Source organism: Falco cherrug, chromosome 2, assembly GCF_023634085.1.
Source record: "Falco cherrug isolate bFalChe1 chromosome 2, bFalChe1.pri, whole genome shotgun sequence".
NCBI lineage: Eukaryota > Metazoa > Chordata > Aves > Falconiformes > Falconidae > Falco > Falco cherrug.
In genome coordinates this window covers 11,493,652-11,512,921 of record NC_073698.1, presented here as the reverse complement: position 1 = coordinate 11,512,921, position 19,270 = coordinate 11,493,652, and the positions used below count along the sequence as shown (strand labels likewise).

Below are 19,270 nucleotides of genomic sequence, written 5' to 3'. Positions count from 1 at the left end.
ACCTCACCTGCTGTACCCTTGAATCATGCCAGTTTTATACACCTAACTCTGAAAAAATAAATTATTCTATCATCATTCTAACTCCATTTCAGCCTGCCTCTGCATCATCACCTATTGTTTTTAAGTGGCACCTTCCACCAGGGCCATTTGTTTTTTCCCAAGCAATTTTCAAAATTACAGAATAGCAAACATTCCCTACTGGTATATGCTAAGAGAAATCATGACAAAGACTTCAAAGAAGGTCTTCAAGTCTGCAGTTTTGTTTGGGTTTATTGAACAAAAAAATACACTCAAAAGTTCAAACTGCATTTCTATGTGTCTCAAATTGTCTTCTACAAATCTGAACAATGCTGAGAGTCCCCAGTGAATGACAGACAGGATTCTTGTTCATGAAATATTTCAGTCTGACAGCTATAAAATTATTTGTTGCCCATTAAGAACTCATCTAGCCATTTTAACATTACCTAAGCATTCAGCCAAAAGAACTCTAAAGATTGCAAATACAGACACAAAAGGCTCTGAGCCATTTTTCCCACTGCTGAATTACAGGACATGGCCAAGATACAAAAATCAATGTCTTCATTTTGTACCTTAGAGGCCCTAGAAGAAATGCTACACACGCAGGCTCTTGGATGAGCCCAGCACTCCCTTTCCATTCAGCAGGTATTTGCCAATCCACGGAAACTCAACACAGAACAAAAATGCATTGAGAGCTTATCGATGAAATATTGATTGGATATCAACCTCCAGCTATTTCATGCCTCTCTCTACAAATAATCTTAATTCAGAGAGTGCAGAAATCTTCATATTCAGTAGGAGCCACATTCCAGGCAGTTGGTTTCTGGAATTAACTCGGTAGCAGTGTGAGTGTATCTTCTAACCACAGGCACGGACGCAGTGAAAGAACAGCGATTTCAGTATGCATTGTTTTGACTATCTGGTCATATAAATGGGCAAATCTTACATCTCGTGTAGATTTGCTTCTGCATGCAGACACACATTCTTATAATGAACAGCAGCCAGTGGAGCATTTTCCAAGTAAAGTATCACTAATAAGCTGCCTTTTTAGATTGTTGTTGTTGCTGCCATTGTCACAATTGTTGTTTTTCCCTGTTAGCATGAAGCAGATCATACTGCACCTTCTCAGTCTACAGCCGAAATGAGAACAGCATTTCTCAAACCAAGAGCCAACAAAAAAAACATATCATCAAGAAAAACAACTGCAAAAACGATATTTTAATTACCTTCAGAATTATACAGGGATTCGCTCTGGTGTACATTATAATCCCATTGCTTTGCAGGGTTCGCAGACGGAGAGCCAACTTGAATTCCTCTTTCTTGCTATTTTCAGAAACACGGTATTTAATGTAGCTATTCCCAGCAAAGCTGAGGGAAGTGTGGCCTGAAATAACCATTTTGAAAAGACACATGTTCTTTTAGTGACACATAAAATAATTTTGCAACTGTCAAGTTAATTAAAGAATTTATAGAGCTAATGTCTAGGAAGAAATAAATAAACCCCAACTTTGATGGGAAAAAAAGCTGGCACCAACTACAAAAACATGTTTGTGGTTGTTTTTTTTTAATATTTTTCAGGGGATGGAGGAAAGTCCTACTTCTTTTTACTTATACAAAAGAGAGGTTTCTCCGAGTATTCAGCATTGTTAAGGTTATATACCTCTGGAGGCACCTATCTTGACTCACTCATAACACAGGGAGTCAAAGACGACCACGCCTGTACATCAGGTAGTTGACTTATGGGTATAAAGTTAGCTGTGAGCAGATGCCATCCAAAGCCTTGCTATGAGTTCTCTGCAACCACTGCCCAGGACCACAGTGATACAGCTCAGTATCTGCTATGTTTTCATCAGGGAAAGAGCACGTGTCCTCTGTCATGCAGCCCTGGATTCACTGAAGTCAACAGAAAGCTCCACTTCACTGACTTTGCACCTGGCTCTTCATATCCCAGGGAACAACACAGCTGCAGAGAACTTACAAATGTCCTCGAACTTTCTATTTGGGATGGTGTCATGTTTTCATTAATAAAGATTGGAATTTTGGTAATCTAAATAGTAAGCAGAGGAGTTAATTATAAAGCTTTGCCCATGGCAGGAAAACATCTGGCATAACAGTCTGTAGGAAAAGTCCTCTTTTCTCAGCAGCCTGTTATACTGATCTGGGATTCAACCAAGTCAGTGGGAATTTCCCAATGGAAACTGGGTCACAGTCTCCATACAGCCCCATAGCTATGGAGAGAAGTATTTTACAGGGCTTATAAATAGACTGAGTGCCAGTGCTGAGAAGAGTTAAGCGGTACAACTTCTGTTGACTTCAGTGGCACCTACATAATGAGAAGGGCAGCACTTTCTTGTTCAAGTATATCCCCCTTTACCGCTGTGACATGCACCTGAACATTCTCCGAGCTTTCCTGGTGGGCACTGGCAGATGAAGGGTCTCCGATTAGCTTCATACCCCACACACTGCATGTCCCCTGGACACGGCTTCTCCAGACAGGGATCGTTAGAGCCTGGGCAGAGTCCTCCTGCAAGAAGTTAAAATACTGTCAGGGATACACAATGTAAAGCATAATCTGCAGCAGTACAAGAGTAATGACAGACAATTATTGATCTCACACTTCAGTACAAGCAAAGAATGGCTTAATAATAATAACCAACCCCCCCAAAAAAAACCCCCCAGCCTTCACAGTACTTGTCCTTTGGACAAGTATGTAGCAAAACCATTACAGTTCTTCTTCAAAGCCACCCTAAACCCCATGACAATGTATTATAAAACCCAACTATTATGAGCAGTCACTGGTTTATAATTGATGTTGTGACTTTCAGGCCATTCATTTTCTCACAGTCTCCTGGGCAGGGAATTTAGAGATGCAAGAAAAAAAAAAAAGACTTGAAGCTATGCGCTCCTTTTGCCCCAGCACACTGTCCCAGCACATCCATGAGAAGCAGATTTAACAGGGTAAAGCTCCCTAGGAGGCAAAATAAGAAAAAGCCATTTCTGGGCTACAGGGTGACAGCTGGACTTTTCATCCTAGTACTGCACAGGACGCGCTGCCAGCCTGACCATATAGCAAAGGCAAACTAGCCCTGTCCCCATGTTCCTCCTGACATTTCTGAGATCTCACATCCTATTGTGTACCTTGTCCAGGCTGCCAAAACCTATCCTCCTTTCTTCTGGCTGTGATTACACAAGTCCCATTGCATATGGAATTGCATAGTGGACTCATGTTGCTACAGGGTGAGAGCTGGACTTTTCATCCTTGTCCTGCACAGGACACGCTGCTGGCGTTGCAGTAAGCCAGGCGCAATTAGGAACCTGGTAGATGCCGGGTCAGCTTCTACATTTGGGTATCTTGTGCGGCTGCTAGGAAAGCAGCCTTTAAGTGCAGGGAAAAAAGGCACTCCTGCCCTTGCTTGTGTCGATTTGCAGCCAGAGCTCAAAGAGAGCGAAAGCCAGTTGCTGGGAATGGACAGGTGTCTCTTGTTTTGCTTATCAAATCCATTTACTTAATACATGCAGGTGATCATTTTAACAATAAAAAGTCAGCACCTTTCCTACCCATCACTTTCCGAATATTGGCAGTTCCTGTTTATTGCAGGACCCTTATCGTATTCAAAAACTATTTTTTGAGCATATGTATTTCATTTACAATTTATAACGGAAGAAATCAACCTGTCATAAAGTATATCTCTGAAAATAATGAAAGAAAGAATCTTATTGCTCTCACACTTTAGTACAAGCCAAACAGGGCTCATAGTAAGCATTGCTGAAATTACCTGGCACTGTAAGTATTTTCTGGAAAAAGAAAAATTACCACTGTAGGTTTCAAAGTGGACATGGGCTGACTACAAATGTGGGAATGACTGTAAATGTCTTGCTTGATGTACAGCACAGTCAATTTAATCTTTAACATCCTCGCCTCCTTTGTCAAACATTTGTTTGAGAGGTCTGTGCAGTAAACGATTTACAGTACTGACTGTAGCACTGTTAGAAAATGATGCATGGAAATCTTTATTAATCACTTTAGTAGGTAACATTAACAGGAATAACAGCTGCAATATACAGTCACACTCTTAGTCTCACAGAACTGAGAAACAAGTGTAATTAAGAGGGTTCTACACCACAGAACTATGTTCTATTTAAATGTAAGGTCTACTAAATTTAACAGAGAATGTGACATTTTCTATAGTTTTGGGGTTTTTGATTTTTTTTTGTTGGGTGTTTTTTTTAGGACCCCCCCCCCCACATTCTTGGAATTCAACTGCAAGTAACAATTATTTCTGAAATTATAGCAGGTGGTTAAATATTCTATAGGCTGCCTTGTATTTTCTACTTGGTTCTTTCAGCTGTTTTAATTCATTGTTATGTGACAAATACACAGTATTCTGCTGTACACAGAGCATATCTCTTGTCTGAACACCCTTAAACCTTTTTTGAGGCTGTAATTCAAGTGAGCCTCTGCACAGCTGACAGACAAGTCATTTGGACAAAAGCCCCACAGCTTGTCAGTGTGCAGAAGAAAGGGGCACTGAGATTTCCAAATGTGGCTTCACAAATTTTCAAATCCCCTGACTTACCACTGTATCTTTGACATGAAGCAGTAAAGCAATAGCTTACTTTGTTATCCGTCTCTGCCGGTTTCTTCAGCTGATTCAGACTCTGATTTGTACTTCAGAGTCATCCTTTCACAGTCAAAAAATATATGGAAAGGATCTAACGTATTTAGTGCAACTGAGGAGATCACTAAAGAACTGCTTACCCTGGCAGGCCAAGAATAGTTCTTCTGGTAAGCTACAAGCAAATCAACTTTTTATTCATCCTGCTGCAGCAGGGTTTCATAGCTGTCACAAAATTTTTAAAATATTCAGACTTGGGAAAAGAAATGCTTTATGCCTGTCTGTATGGTTATAAGTACATAAGCTACAAATCTGCATTATTGCATTACCCTAGCTAACATACATTTTCAGGCTGATTTCACAACTGTGTGGAGCAAAATTGTGAAATTGTTCAAGGTTCCGTTGTCCACATCAAAGATTTACAGCCCGAGTTTAAATAAAATTATTCTGATGTTGCATCTCCACTCCAAAGAGCAGTCTATTTACCATCCAAGAACAGATTCAAGGCATATATATTTGAACTGATCATTTTTTTTCTGTAGGCAAGTCCAGACAATTTGTGGCATTCCCTTGAAACTCGCATTACTATTAATAAAGCTGTTCTCTACAAGGTATCACAGAGACACATGAGCTAGCATCAGCCAGCGCATAGCAGGAAAAAGTGGAATAGACCCACTTGATCTTGACAGATCATCCTCTTGTTTAATTCTCTAAAAGAAGGTAAAGGTATTACAATCTCCCTAGTAGTATACTGAGGAAGAAAATACTCTTCCATTGCAAAATGAGACATTTATTTAATTCATGTCCCTCCAAAGAAGGATCACTGTAAATATATTTTGAAAATTGAGTGCTGCAACAACTTTAACTTTAGCCTTGTAATATTTGATGTTTTTCTGTAAGCCCATTCTACTGAATCTGAATGAATATTTAAATAAGAATCTTTTTCTCTTGCTGGCAGAAGACAGCTCGAAAGGTGACTCCTGAATGCCACAGTCCCAGAAAGCATGTAAAGCAAACTCCAAACTGTTACTCTTAAACAATCTAATAATTAAGTTTAGTGGGGAGGGAAGACCATCAACTTGTGAGCTGCAATTTTTTTATTTTTTTTTTAATTTTGGAGCATAGTGACCAGGTATTGTAAGCAATGATTACTGTATACATATCAGTGCAGACAGGGCAAACTTGTTTCTGCACAAGTCGGTTTCAGTTAGTCCAAGTACCCCTGGAAAACTTAGTGTCACACAGTATGTCCTAGGGAATCAGATTCTCTCCCAGTTTTAGAAGAACCAAGACATTTGAGTACTTCCATCCACTCCTCGTTCACAGCTTCACATAAGACCCAAGTGACAGACAGCAGTTCCCACTCACCCTGATTATTACAGTCATCCCTGGCTTCACACTTCAGCTTCCATATTTTATACCAGCTTGTGCATTCTCTGCATGGGCCTTAAAATGGGGGATATTCACAGGGAGAAACATTCGTCCTTACACAAGTGCAATGTTAAAAGGACTACAGCCAAATCAAATAATGAAATTTATCCGCAGTTTTTTGTTCCCAAGCCCAGACAGGACACCACCACCTTTTTCAATATTCCTGGCTACCTTGCAAGGAGAACTCAAGGCTCATTGGTAAGTGTGTGTGCTTCCTGAAAATGGGAAAAGCGGTGTTGGACACATAGGAATTGGGCTCCTGATGCCCAAACCTGCAAAACACCCAGGACTCTTTAAGAGGTAGTGTGTGCTCAGGGCACAAACCACCTCTGAAGATTAGGTCCTACATTAATAGCAGATCATCACAGCCTATGATCTCCTTTTTTCAGAACATTCACAAAATGCTAGAAGTGGCTCCATAAAGTCTGAATTGCCTGGTTGCATAAGAAAGTGGTCCAAGGCTGCCATTCACTTGATTAAATAATGTGGATGTGAGTGTCTGCACCTTTGCTGAACACTTCTGGGTCTATTAGAAAAATTCTTTCAAACTATTAAGCCAGAACCATATTAAACACTTGAAATGGAATTCATCTCATCTAACTTTAGGGCATGATTCATCTGACTGATTTTAGACATCTAGGGAGAGATGTATCACATCATTAAAAATACCTCATTCTTTTCACTGTCTGCAAATGGGGCCTGGAGTGACCAGTTCAGATGTAGATATACACCCACATTTGTCAAGATGATTTCAATCTAGCCCTCTTCCATAAACATACCAAGGTAACCTCACTTTTGTTAAGATTATAATGCAGAACAACTCTATCACAAAGCAGTCCCAACAAAACCTGCTTCTTCCCTGCATCTTTGCCTCAACAAAAAATAATTACTTTTTGTTACTAAGAAATAAAAATACAAAATAGATTTTTGCTTCTGAAAAATGAGAATGTCATAAGGAGTATTTTACATGAAAATATTTATGCCAGTCCTCCTATATTTATTTCCCACAAGCATTAGCAGATGTTTGCATACCTCGTGCCATGTGATGGGAGATTGGCAATTGCATAGCCCCTATGGCCACGCTGAAACAAACCCTGGGCTGTTACAATATTATTCACACAAACACAAGCAGATAAGCCAGAAATCTAAGGAAACCGTTTGTTACTGGAAAACTCTTTAGTTCAATTTTATTGATTTTAAAGGCTTAGATTGATGCATCTGAACTTTCGAACTTCTCCTTCCAGAGCGGAGCTGCTGAACCTCCGAAGTTCACCCACTGCCTGCTTTACAGTCTCCCTGAATTTTCATGTTAGATAACTCCATTTGCTCACAAACGTAATCTAGGTAAATTATGCACAGCTGGCATGCATAAATTGTGCATATCTGTGACATCTGCCAGTGGGAAAAACACTCCAAGTATGATACATATTTCAAGAACGAGTGAATTAGTTCAAACTCCAGCTTTCTGGGTCAGAACTGAATCAGATCTCTGGAAACATATGTGATATTTTAATAGCTTTGTCATAATTCAAGCTATTAATATTTACTGGACATGAAACTATCCTGGTAACAAAGGAAGTACAATACTTTTATTATACTGATAATATCTTTCTAATGCTGTCTTGTTAAACAAGCCAAAATAAATTTATTCTAGTATTTTGTGTGCTTTTTCCTGTCTTGATGCATTTATGGGCATGTACAAGAACTACTGATCAAAGAAGCAGCTGCATTTTTCCAGCTCTTTTACTGGCCCTAGCCTTTAGCCTTCATGAAAGCAAAACTATACATACATTCTCTCATTAATATACCTCAGAAGTCTGTGCACCTCCTATGTGATAAAACACAGTGTGTGCCTGTGTGTCTAGCTAAACACCAGGGCATTTCTTGTGGCTCCTTTAATTAAAAACAGTGGAAGAAGCTGAAGCATTAACTATTGTTGAGAAGGGCAAAGGGCAAAGCATGGATCTTCTTACTTCCCCCTGAAACCAGCAGCTCTGGACATTTTTTTTGTTACAGGCTGGATGATGGGCTAGACGTGCACAACCCCACCCCAAGTCTTGCGGCTCACCCACGGGAAATCAGCACGTAGGGGCTCAAACAGGAGCTGTGGGAACCCTTCCAGCTTTCCAGCTGGACAAGCTGCCTGTTGCAACTCCCCACCCAGCAGCCTTCAAGGCCATGATAAATGGTCCAGAGGCTAGGGACCACAGACGGTCTGCAGAACCACGCTGCCTTTCCGGCAGCCTGCCATGCATTTTGAGGATTGACTGGTACATGACAGAAAAATTTGGAAATCGCTGTCCCAGCTGAATTTTTGTGTTTCCAGTGCAAACTTGCTGTGCAGGGAGGAAAAGAGAGGGAGCTGCTGGATCAGAATTGTTACTGCATTGCAAAGTCCTTTTTTTTTTTGGAGTTAAGCTAAGGGATTATGAGGCAGATCCACTTAGTATTAGTATCTGGAGGGAATAATACATCATTATTGACTTTAACAGATAGTGAAATGAAATTATAAACACTGAAAATTTTGGCTGCCAGAAAACCAATTTCTGACAGCGAGGGCTATCGCTATCCCCATGGAGATGAGGATTTGTGATTTCTTGGTATGAAAATGAGACAAAGCTGTGACTGAGAGAATATAAAAGTGCTCTGCAGACAGTGCTCCTGTTCTGGCTCCTGGACTCATCTGGAAGATATTGCAGCATTGCCTCTCTTAAACCTGCAAAAATCCTTTATTTTAGAGCCTTTCATGTGTAGCAAAATGACGACTATTGTTATAAGGATACACCTCTCTGAAATTTGCAATGCTATTACTTAAAAATTGACCAGACTGTCTGCTCTTGAATGTACATGAAAATACCTCACACGCAGAATTCTGATAGTTTTGCAGAACTGAACTTTTGTGGCATTATTATTCACATGCTGCAGGAGACAATGATTTCTGGTTAAGTTTTATGCAATTTATGCCTATTTTCATCCCCACTGCAATCGATGGTAAGACACAAAGTCCTGCTGACTACTGCAGAAACAAAGGTTGGCCACTGAGAGACACAGCTGCTGAGTTCTTGTACCGCTCGGGGTGTGTGCATGTGTGCTTAAGGTGAGGCAGGCTTAGATGTATTGATCTTACAGCAGCTTTTTTCTCTGCTCTTAAATGAAGTGGAATGAGGAGCAAATAGCCTGGCAAACAAAAGAAACAGAACTATTATTATAATTGCCTGAGGTTTTATACTCCAAGTGCAGAACCATAAGGAAGATTGACTCTCAAGTCTATTTGTCATATATGCCCAGGAGAAATTTTTGCTGAAGTGTGGAGAAGCCTGAAACTCACCTTGTCGCCTACGGTAGCATAAAAGGTCAGGAACAGTGCTTGTAAATAAAATACTTCATTTGTTTCCACCCCTCTCTGCAGCAATGGGACTGGAAAAGGCCTTTCCACCCGCACTGCACCTAAGGTCAGGGGTCCTTTTCCTTGGACACTGCTGGTGCATCACTGAAGATCAGGATGTTCTGCTACGACCATACCCTACGTTTGTTCCAGTGATGGCACCAACTGGGTTGGGAAACCACAGCCCTCCCTCTCCCTTCCTCTCCCACCCCTTTCCCTCCCCTGGAAGCTGGTTGATGGGTCTGATTGCAGAGCCTCCAGGAAAAGCGGTCTTTGTCGTGAAAGGCCAAAGTTCATCAACTTCCATTTACATCAGTAAACACGAACAATTCTTCCTGAGCCTGAGAAATCAATTCCCACAATACATCAGCCAGTCGTGCTTTAACGGACTGAATTGAAATGCCCCTTCTAATCTGCATCAGAGGAATAAAACCTATCCTATCGCATAATGCGCAAAGATGGGAGAGGAAGAGGGAGCGGTACTCACCATTGCACATGCAGCGCACATTCCTGTAAAAGCGGGGGCACACAAAACTAATCCGTGCCGTGCTATAGGTCATCAGGGAATGCGAATCAATAGACAGACTTTGCTCACAGTGTTGTTCTTGACAATCCAGTCCAGAGCAATTCTTCTCCAAGATAGCAGAAATACGAATCACATTTTCCAAGTGTCTCCTCGCATTGGTAAGCTTCTGAATCAAATAGGCAGGCTTATAGAAACCACCGTTGTGCATCTGAACTGCGAACAGCATGTCGAGCTGATTGCCACCCGCCACTGGCTGAATACTGATGATGTGCAGACTGTCTTGTTTCTGGGAAAGCACCGCGTTTCGCAAGGTGCGCCTGAACCCGTGCATGTGAAGGCCCACAAAGTCTTCTGGGGACACATTCTCAAAACGGATGGTGACTGTGTTCTGCAGCATCTCTTGCAGCAATTGCTCGACGTGGACCACAACATCGATGGGTACCTGGAACCGGCCATCACTGACAGAGACATTCAGGACATACTTGCCGTTATCCAGCCCTCCAAGGGCGATGATCTTCCCATCATGGCTGTTGACCTTGAACAAGCTTTTCTGCTCTGATTTTAGTGTATATGTGAGGACATCATACACATCCTGATCTGTGGCATGAATTTTCCCAATGACTCCCCCAGGAAAATCGTCTTCCATGGTGACAATGAAAATCTCCAGTGGAATGGCCGTTGGTTTGTGAATGCTCTCTTCGATAACTCTCACCTGAATGTAGGTGTGGGAAACCTGCTGAGGCTTCCCAGAGTCCTTTGCCTAATGTAATTTGGAAAAAAAAAAAAAAAAAAAGAATTCCACACATATAACACAGCCAACAACCATAACTTCTTGCTATATATATTTTCACAGCATCAGTAATTCTGAAGACCTCTCAACAGAACTTCTCAAATGCATTTGCAAAATACATATGTAAAGAAACATCTCAGCCATTTCTAGCAGTGGAACTTACAAACTCTTTAGTGAAGCACAGATATCTAAGTGGATTGCAGAGAGAAATGTGTCAGCAGAATGTCTTACTACTCAAACCAAAATGTTCCCAGGATCCCACTGCTATCACTTGTCATCTTCACTACGCAGCCATTTGAATGTGGTATATTCTGCACCAAATGGAATTGGGCTCACTTCTGCCCTGGAAAAGAGACTTAAGCACTGTGAAGTACCAGCAGCAGCTTCTGCATTGCTTGGGGTGCTCCAAAGTGTTTCAGACCCTGCTTAGTTTGTGTGCATGTGAGAGAGTTCAGAATTTTTTTACAGCGCTCTGTACTACTTTGTCTGAAGCGATTGAGAAACATGCTTGAGATAAATAAAATTTATCACCCTCCAAAAATGAAATAGGGTGCTTGTGCCGATACTAACAATAAAATATGAGAGCAGCACTGCACTTGGACAGATGACTGTATGACCCAGAGCACGTATGATAGCATCATTTGCACTTCTTTATAGAGAGTAGAAGAGCAAGTACGACAAAAAAAACAGGGTCATCTTGACAGAAAGGTGTGCAAACTTGAATCAGTGTCCTTTCCTGCACTAAGAAAAACGTTTCATTGAAGTCACTATTAAGATATACTGCTCCACATGTTTATTTGATCCAGAGAACGGAAGACTAAGCAACCACTGGGCAGAGATCTAACAAACATTCAAAGATCGTTGCATTTGGACAAGGGGAGGAAAATTTACAAACTGAAGAAAAAAAAAAAGGGCAGGATGGCAACAGTAATACAGACATTACTAAGAAAGGATTAGTAATTCTTAGACACTAAAAATCATTCAAAAGGACTGGCTGGAGTATTTTAAAAAGATTATGTTTATGTGCACACACACATGCACAGACATTACGTCCCATTCCACTTTACATTTTAATGTTACTTTTTAATAAATGTAAAACAGAGGTGGAATCTGATGGTTGAAAGGAAAAAGTAGCACTCTGGCATGCATGAACAGAAAGAAATGGTTCTACGGTCTATACACAACAAGAACCTATAAAATATGTTTTTACTGCAGAAATCCCTGAAGAAGATAATACTGGGAGGAATTACGCCCCCACAATCCAACAGCATGGTTTTCTGAACATGTTACTGCATCTCAGACATTGTGGTCTGTCTAATATTTCACTTACATGACATACTTGGATCCATATCTAGACAATGCTGTTTAAATTTAATTCTTATGCCCAATTTTGGCTATACTGGAACTTTGGCTAGCAAATTGCCTTGAAAGCAGGGCATTTTGGGATGAAGGCATGATAAGAATAAAAGGTGAGGGGATTTTTACTTTCCTACAAGGCTCAAAAAATATGTTTCAGGAATATTAAATGGCAAACTTGCAAAACTTTACTTTGATTTAAAGTGTTAGTTAGCATCAGAGCTTACATTTTTTTGAATTGTAACTAACTCAGGATGTTAGTGCTATGAACAGCATTAAACGTGTTTATAAAGGAGCGGATAGGCTGTATTTAGAGAAACCAACCCCAGCAAAGTAAGTGGAGGAAGCCTGCATTTCAGACTTGGCTTATAGGATCATGTCCCGTTTCAATGAAGAGGTGTAGTTCATACCCTAGACTTGCATGTTTACTGAAGTCTACGACATTTGCTCTGGCAGACCTGAGAAATGTGGACAAATTACTTTTGGATTTACAGGTTTTTGTAATCAAAATTACCCTGGTTACAAAGTTCTTCAACAATGACTCTAAAGCTAAGTCTGAGCTGGACTTCTATTTCATGTCTTATTTTCACATTCTTTAAAAGCTAAGTTGACCTTGGAAAAAGTGATTTTGTGAATTCTTGGTAGGCTTCCAAAAATTTATTATTAAATTTATGACTTAAAAGCAGAGGTGATTTTCCTTCCTAGAACAATATTCTGCCATCACTCGTTCTGTGGTGTATTTATATGTAGATAATGTGTTTCTGCTTATTTTCCTCGCTTAGCTACAGAAAAAAAAAAAGATGAAAATCTTAAATCATAATGGCCACTTCTCAGAAAATTCATTTCATGTGGAGGAAATGGGAAAGGTGGTTGTCTACCTATTTATATTTATATGAAATTAGGTTTAAGGACATCAAAGGAAATATAACATATTGTACATTTTTAAACTGGAATGCATGGTATTTGCTCATAGAATATGGCCAATTAAAACCAACCCACACAGGCAACGTACAGATGACCTACCACTATGAGGGTTTTTGTTTCTGTGTGGATGCAAAAACCAAGCCGTACCTGCACGCAGAGCACATATTCGGTTGCGACCATGTGCTTGAAGATGACTGCAGATCTCAAGACACCATGAGGATCCAGCGTAAACTCTTCCTCTTCATTGCCAGTGAGGATGGTGAAGGTAAAAGGGGGGCCATTGTGAAAAGAGTCTTTGTCTGTCACTACCAGCTGCAAAATGCTTGTGCCCACTGGTTTATTTTCCTTTACACATATACACAGTGTATAAAGAAAAGGATTAAAATTATACATAGAACAATCATAAAATACCATGTTTTGCTATCAAGAATATTCAGCTGAATGCTCTTTGCCCAAGATAGCACTTCACAAGCAGCGTTTATTTGACATTGATTACGGCCCATGGACTATTAAACAGAGATGGAGGTACCCACCACATCTCCAGGGACTGATGAGCTCTGCCTGATACTGTGTCTGATCAGGACTGACTAACCATTAAGACTTGCACGCTGAGCAAGGTGTAAAGAAGTGCAAACTGATCCCGGCTCAGTGTTTTTGAGGCCAGAGTACCTGGCACAACAGGGATGAATGGTAAAATGTGTGACAGATGCTGAGGTTAAGGAGCCTCAGCAAACAGAAACTTACCAAAGACTTAAGAAAGGCGTGTTTATACTTTCCTTTAAATAAGATCACTTGATACATCTTTTGCCGATAAATCCTCAAAAGCTACTTAACTGAAACCAAATGCTCTTGTATTTTAAAAGTCAGGCAAGTTTTTGATGTGCAGGATAAACTTACTTGAATTACAGCTGTATAGTTCGATGGAGTAAATACAGGGCTATTATCGTTCACATCAGAAATGTCCACATTGACCGTCACAGTTGAAGACAAAGGAGGGGTGCCGCTGTCTCTTGCCTGGATAACTAATGAATAACCAGATATCTGCAAAAAGGTGAAAACATTAAATCATCGTGAAAGCAGTCCTAAATTTTAATTCATGTTCTTTACATCCAGTACACCACCTACCATATTCTAAGGAAAGCTGTTTGGCCTCATTACCTTCCCTGCCCTTAGGATAACATTATCCTGTTTATTGCCACTCTGTGTCCCAACTTCTGTTTTATAAGGCTATCAATAAACATAACAACTTCACTGTATTAAAATAACAGTATCAGATGACGCACTCCTGAAACAAAGGGGCAGACAAAAAATAAATGATGGATAATATCCAGACTCAGACATTACTACTGTAGCTCTGTAGCCAACATTTTCATCTCTCCTAGGTGTCAGCTGGGAAACCTGATTCTATTTATCTTACGGTTGGTTTCCAGGATGTTATATAAATTGCTTATTAAAGCCAACCTCAGTTTGACACACAGTGTTTCTAACATGGTGATGGAGAACGAAGAAAAAGTTTACCGGCAATTGGCTTGAGCACACTGGAAAATATGTGGGACTACTAGGGACAACGGTCTCTGTAGCAACAGGATATTAACCACCATTCAGTAGGAGATAAGGGTTTCTTCAGCCAGCTTGTTTGCAACAGACACAAACTACTCAGCACAGAGTGGGCAGTTCAGTGCATCACCCATGGGCCCTCTCAGCACGTATGTGCTCACGCATGAGGTGTAAGTGTATGTGACAATTTGCAAAAGCTCTGTCTATGCATAGCTTATGGATGACAGTTTGATTTTATGAACTGCATCCTTATGTCAGCCTCCTTAGGTCTTACAACTGCTTTTTACTGTACATCCCCCCCGCGCTCTGCAGGGAATGCTGCTGACACGTCTGCCTGTGAATCCTTCTGGGGGGGCAGGGGGTGAGCAAAGGGCAAAACATGCGCCAGGTAAAACACCCTGCTCCAGCCTCTCAGTGCAGGGCTGGGAAGGGGAAAAGTGCCTCCCTGTAGGTGGGAACAGCATAATGTTAAAGAGGCTTTTTCAGGGTGGGGGGAAATCCAAAGGCATTTGGAAAATAAAAGCCATTTGGGTAGGAGGTCCCTCCTATTGTATAGGCTATGTGTATGAAACAGGGAGGCTCATCTGGGATGTAGGACCGACCTAAAGAAAAAGGAAACTGTTTTTTTGGAGGGTTGTAAGGAGAAGAAAGACTGATATTTGGTGAGGGCATAGTGACATAGAAGGGAGGAAGAATCCTAAACTATGGAAATCAAGATACTGAGATAGAGAATTAATATTTCATTTTAACCCCCTTTCAAGCTGCAATTTCTACTGCTAGCTAAAGACAAGACTGACTGTTTTGTGGGATCTTTCCCAAATTTTGTGTGTTTTCTTTCATTTCAATGTATCCCCAAAAAGTACATGGCAAAAGTCATGGTTTCTACGTGATTACAGGTCTAGAAATGAGTTTCCTTAAACCCCTGAAACATGGGAGTCAGCACTGCCTTTGGGGATCTACAGCAGATGGGGCATCGTGTATCATTTTCCCTGAAGGGGTCAGAAACACCTGTGTCAAGGAAATGTGCCAAGGAAGCAAAGAAAAACACAGTATCACAGCTTATTTTAACCAAGGGAAGCTTTGGAAAATGCAGATCTTTAACAGAGCTGGTATTGAACACACACACACACGCTGGTGAGGGCAAATCTATGTGTCTGAATGCAGTTGTACATGAGTGCACTTCAGAAGCTAAGGAAAATCATATTAAGAAGTAAAGCCTGTGCCATTTAAGAGAAATATATTACAGCAAATTTGTAATATGCACAGCCATTGTTACTTCCCTGTCCTCGGTCTGCGGTAAAGTCATTCGGCCACCAAACACTGGCAATTTAATCCTGCCTTTGTGATAATACAGAAAGGATATTTGCAGAGTTTTAAGCAGTAGCCCTGCTTCCAGTAAAGCGCTTTTCTAGCTGAGCCCATATTCCGAGGATAGCAATCAGCTTCCCCAGTTTCACGGATGTATTGCTGGGAGGCAGGAGGCATGGAAGCTGTGTAGCACTCTCCTGCCCTGCTAGCAGCACAGGCAACTGTATTTGTTTCTTTCCAAAAGCTGCTAATTGCTAGCTATGACAAAATGGTGATAAATCACCCTGAGTGAGTAATCTAGTGAGCAAACAAAGCAGCAGAATCTGCGTAATGAAGCACTCTTTCACTTTTGGTACAGCCTGGCCACTTCATAACATCACCTCCCCAGTGACATGTTTTGCAGCGTGCTAATTAATGGCTGAGGTCTCAGCTCAGTGCTTGGTGCCACAATCTGGAGCATGTTGTAATCACTCCTCTGCACACACCGCTGCACGTGTGTGCTTGCACACGCAGGGAGAGGAGCCAGCTCATTAACACAGCAACAGCTGCTGGTGGCACCACAGGAGAAATCCAGGGTTGCTTTCTTCCCCCGTCTGGCCCCAGATGCTGTGTTGGTGCAGGATGGGGATACTAGATGAGTAGTTGGGTTGTGGATAGGATCGGGGATAGTGTGGAGGTGGGAAGAAGTGGAACAGTCTTAGAAAGACCTATCGGAGCATCTTAGGCTGATCACTGCAGACTATAAAAAAAAGCTTCTTCAAAATAAGGTAGCAGCATGGTTGAGATCAATACACATCTGTAAGTCATTGTAAGTTAAGAAGTCCCACGTGTCTCTTACCCTTTCTCTATCCAATTTCTTTTTAACCTTCACGAGTCCCAAAACAGGATCAACTGAAAATTCATTGTCTCGATCCCCATTCACTATGGAAAAATGAATCTGGCCATTGGAAGGACTGTCCAGATCTTCTGCTATCAACTTTTTTGAGAGAAGAGTGAAAATAAGCAAAACAAATATTAAGCCATCTGTATGATACATTAATTGCTCAACACCCCAAAAAGTAAGACTTCGTATTGCATCAGACCAGTTACCTCTGAACTGCACACCTCTACAGCATCAAGCCAATCAGTTTTTGATAGGAGGCTCCCCTTGGATGTTTTTAAAAGTCTAGCCTTAAAACATACACAATATTTAATCTTTATATTCCATATAACACTTACTTTCTGGATCCCCAAGTTCCAAGATGAAATTATTGTGATGTCTGAGTATGGCACACTGTGTGCCAGACTACACCAATACTATGTATTTCACTGAAAAGTTGAATTCTGCCTGTCTAATAAACGCCACTTTTTTCTAGCTGATTCATGAAATGCAATGCCTTAAACATGTCATTGTTCTTTGACAGCATATTGGAGTTAAAAACAAACAGGCGGTACACTCCTGCTACTTTCTTTTGGGGGGAAACTGGCAGAAGCCTGGAAAGTAGTAGCAGATGCAGAGTATTGATGAGAGAACAGTTCGGTTGATTCAAGATGCAGTAGTTATCATTATTAACCAGTGCAGCCGTATTTTACTAAAGGTCATGTGGCAGAGGGCTTTGTCCTGCCTACGCGCTGCCCACGGCCTCACTCACCATTATCACCGAATCACCGACAGCGGCATCCTCGCTGATGACTGCACTGTAGACCACCTGGCTGAATTTCGGCGCGTTGTCATTAACATCTGTCACATTCACGTTCACAGTTGTAACGGCGCTCAGGGCTGGAGTACCTCCATCTTTTGCTTCCACTACTAAGTAGAAATCCTTACACGATTCATAATCCAAAGCTTCAAAAATGGAAATCACTCCTTTGAAGCAAGGGAGGGAATGTCAGCAGCCAGTGAAAAATAAAAAATGCCACAGACTAAGGGATTTGACTGCAGTAAACAGTACAGCATGCTATTTATCAGTATGGCACACACACAAAATATGCTGTTCTAACTGTAACATATAACCCAATCCAATAAAAATATTTGGTCAGGTTTCTACTGCTGTCGTTTGATTAAAGAATGATGCCAATTGCACTTGGGTTGCCTGCAGAAAGGACCTTCACAAGGCATGAAGCAATGAATGGTTCCTCATGAAAGTAACTTTTATTATACGAGTATGGTAGACGGAGAAGAGGGGGCCATATCCACCCATTTGCCTGGGCTCAGGAACAGAGCCTGTGGGAGAACTGGATGCCGACTCTGGAAATCAGCCCTGACAAGTCAACAGAAATTCACTCCCACATAATTAACTTCTCATGAATTAAATACAAATGAATGGGGTATGAATACCTTTGAGAAATCAGTTGTCTATCATTTATATGATTAAATAGGGATTTCCCCACTCAAGTAGGTTTATAAATTTGGGGTTCCCTCACCACACAATCAAAACCAAGACTTCCTGTAACTTGACTCACTTTGTGTGGTCAGACCCCCTCTAGGGTAGAAATTATTTTTATGTAAGCCTTACACTTGTTTCCCGTGTACCCATAACCTTAACAAGAAGGGGGGAGCGGGTTGTGCACAGGTTACTAGGGATGCCTTGAAGGAGGTAATACCGGGCATGGCAAGAAAGACTTAAAAACAAATCCTTAACCTTGGCAAGCCAAATCCTTTTCAGTACAGACCCATCAGGAGCAGAGATGCATGGGGCTTAAAGGTCATTTAGACTAACTGCTGCCCAACACAAGTCAGCTGAACCTAATAATTTCTGAATGTACTCATCTCTGAGGTTCTTATAAACCTCCAACAACACCAGTTTCCTAACCTTCTTATGAAATGTATTTCAGTGCTTAGCAATCATTACAGTTAGAAATTTCCTCCTCTCACTTAACCGAAATAATCCAAATGCAATTTAAGTCCATTCACAATTTCTTTTCTCATGAGTGGGCATGGAGAACAGTTTATTCCCCTCCTCTTCATAGGCACTTTTAACAGGGTTGAATACTAACAGCATGTCTTCTCTTTTTGAGCTTAAATAGCCTCAATTCCTTCAGTCTTTCCTGGTAAGCCACATTTTACAGACCTCAGATCATTCTTCTTAATCTCATCTGGGTTCCTTCCAAATGAATCCTACCTTTCAGCGTGACTTGCTGGAAGCAGGAGCCCTGAAGAGAAGCTTCAAGTGGCTAGCAGAGAGTTCCCACTGATAAATGGTGTGAAGGGCACTCTTTTTTCAAGCCCTGATCAGGCATGCTACATCAGCACCCGGCTGTCTGGAAACTGAGCTCCTGCCTCTAAACCGATAATAATGGAGCTGTCACACATTAATGAATAATAAATAGTTGTGGGTTTTTTTCCCTGTGTGATTAAGCTTCATTATGGGTTTTTATTG

The 19,270-nt window shown here is 41.1% G+C and overlaps 1 protein-coding gene across 6 annotated transcripts in view; it reads right to left on the bottom strand.

Moving 5' to 3' along the window:
- FAT3 (FAT atypical cadherin 3) overlaps positions 1-19,270 on the bottom strand; it is a 419,023-nt gene that overhangs the window by 33,802 nt on the left and 365,951 nt on the right. For all 6 annotated transcript variants that reach the window (XM_055702249.1, XM_055702243.1, XM_055702245.1 and 3 more), the window contains 7 exons: positions 17,543-17,757; positions 16,750-16,887; positions 13,944-14,087; positions 13,194-13,391; positions 9,938-10,736; positions 2,408-2,542; positions 1,245-1,402 (listed from right to left, as the gene is read on the bottom strand). In XM_055702249.1, coding sequence (XP_055558224.1) covers positions 1,245-1,402; positions 2,408-2,542; positions 9,938-10,736; positions 13,194-13,391; positions 13,944-14,087; positions 16,750-16,887; positions 17,543-17,757 — 1,787 coding nt within the window. The remainder of the gene's footprint in view (positions 1-1,244; positions 1,403-2,407; positions 2,543-9,937; positions 10,737-13,193; positions 13,392-13,943; positions 14,088-16,749; positions 16,888-17,542; positions 17,758-19,270) is intronic.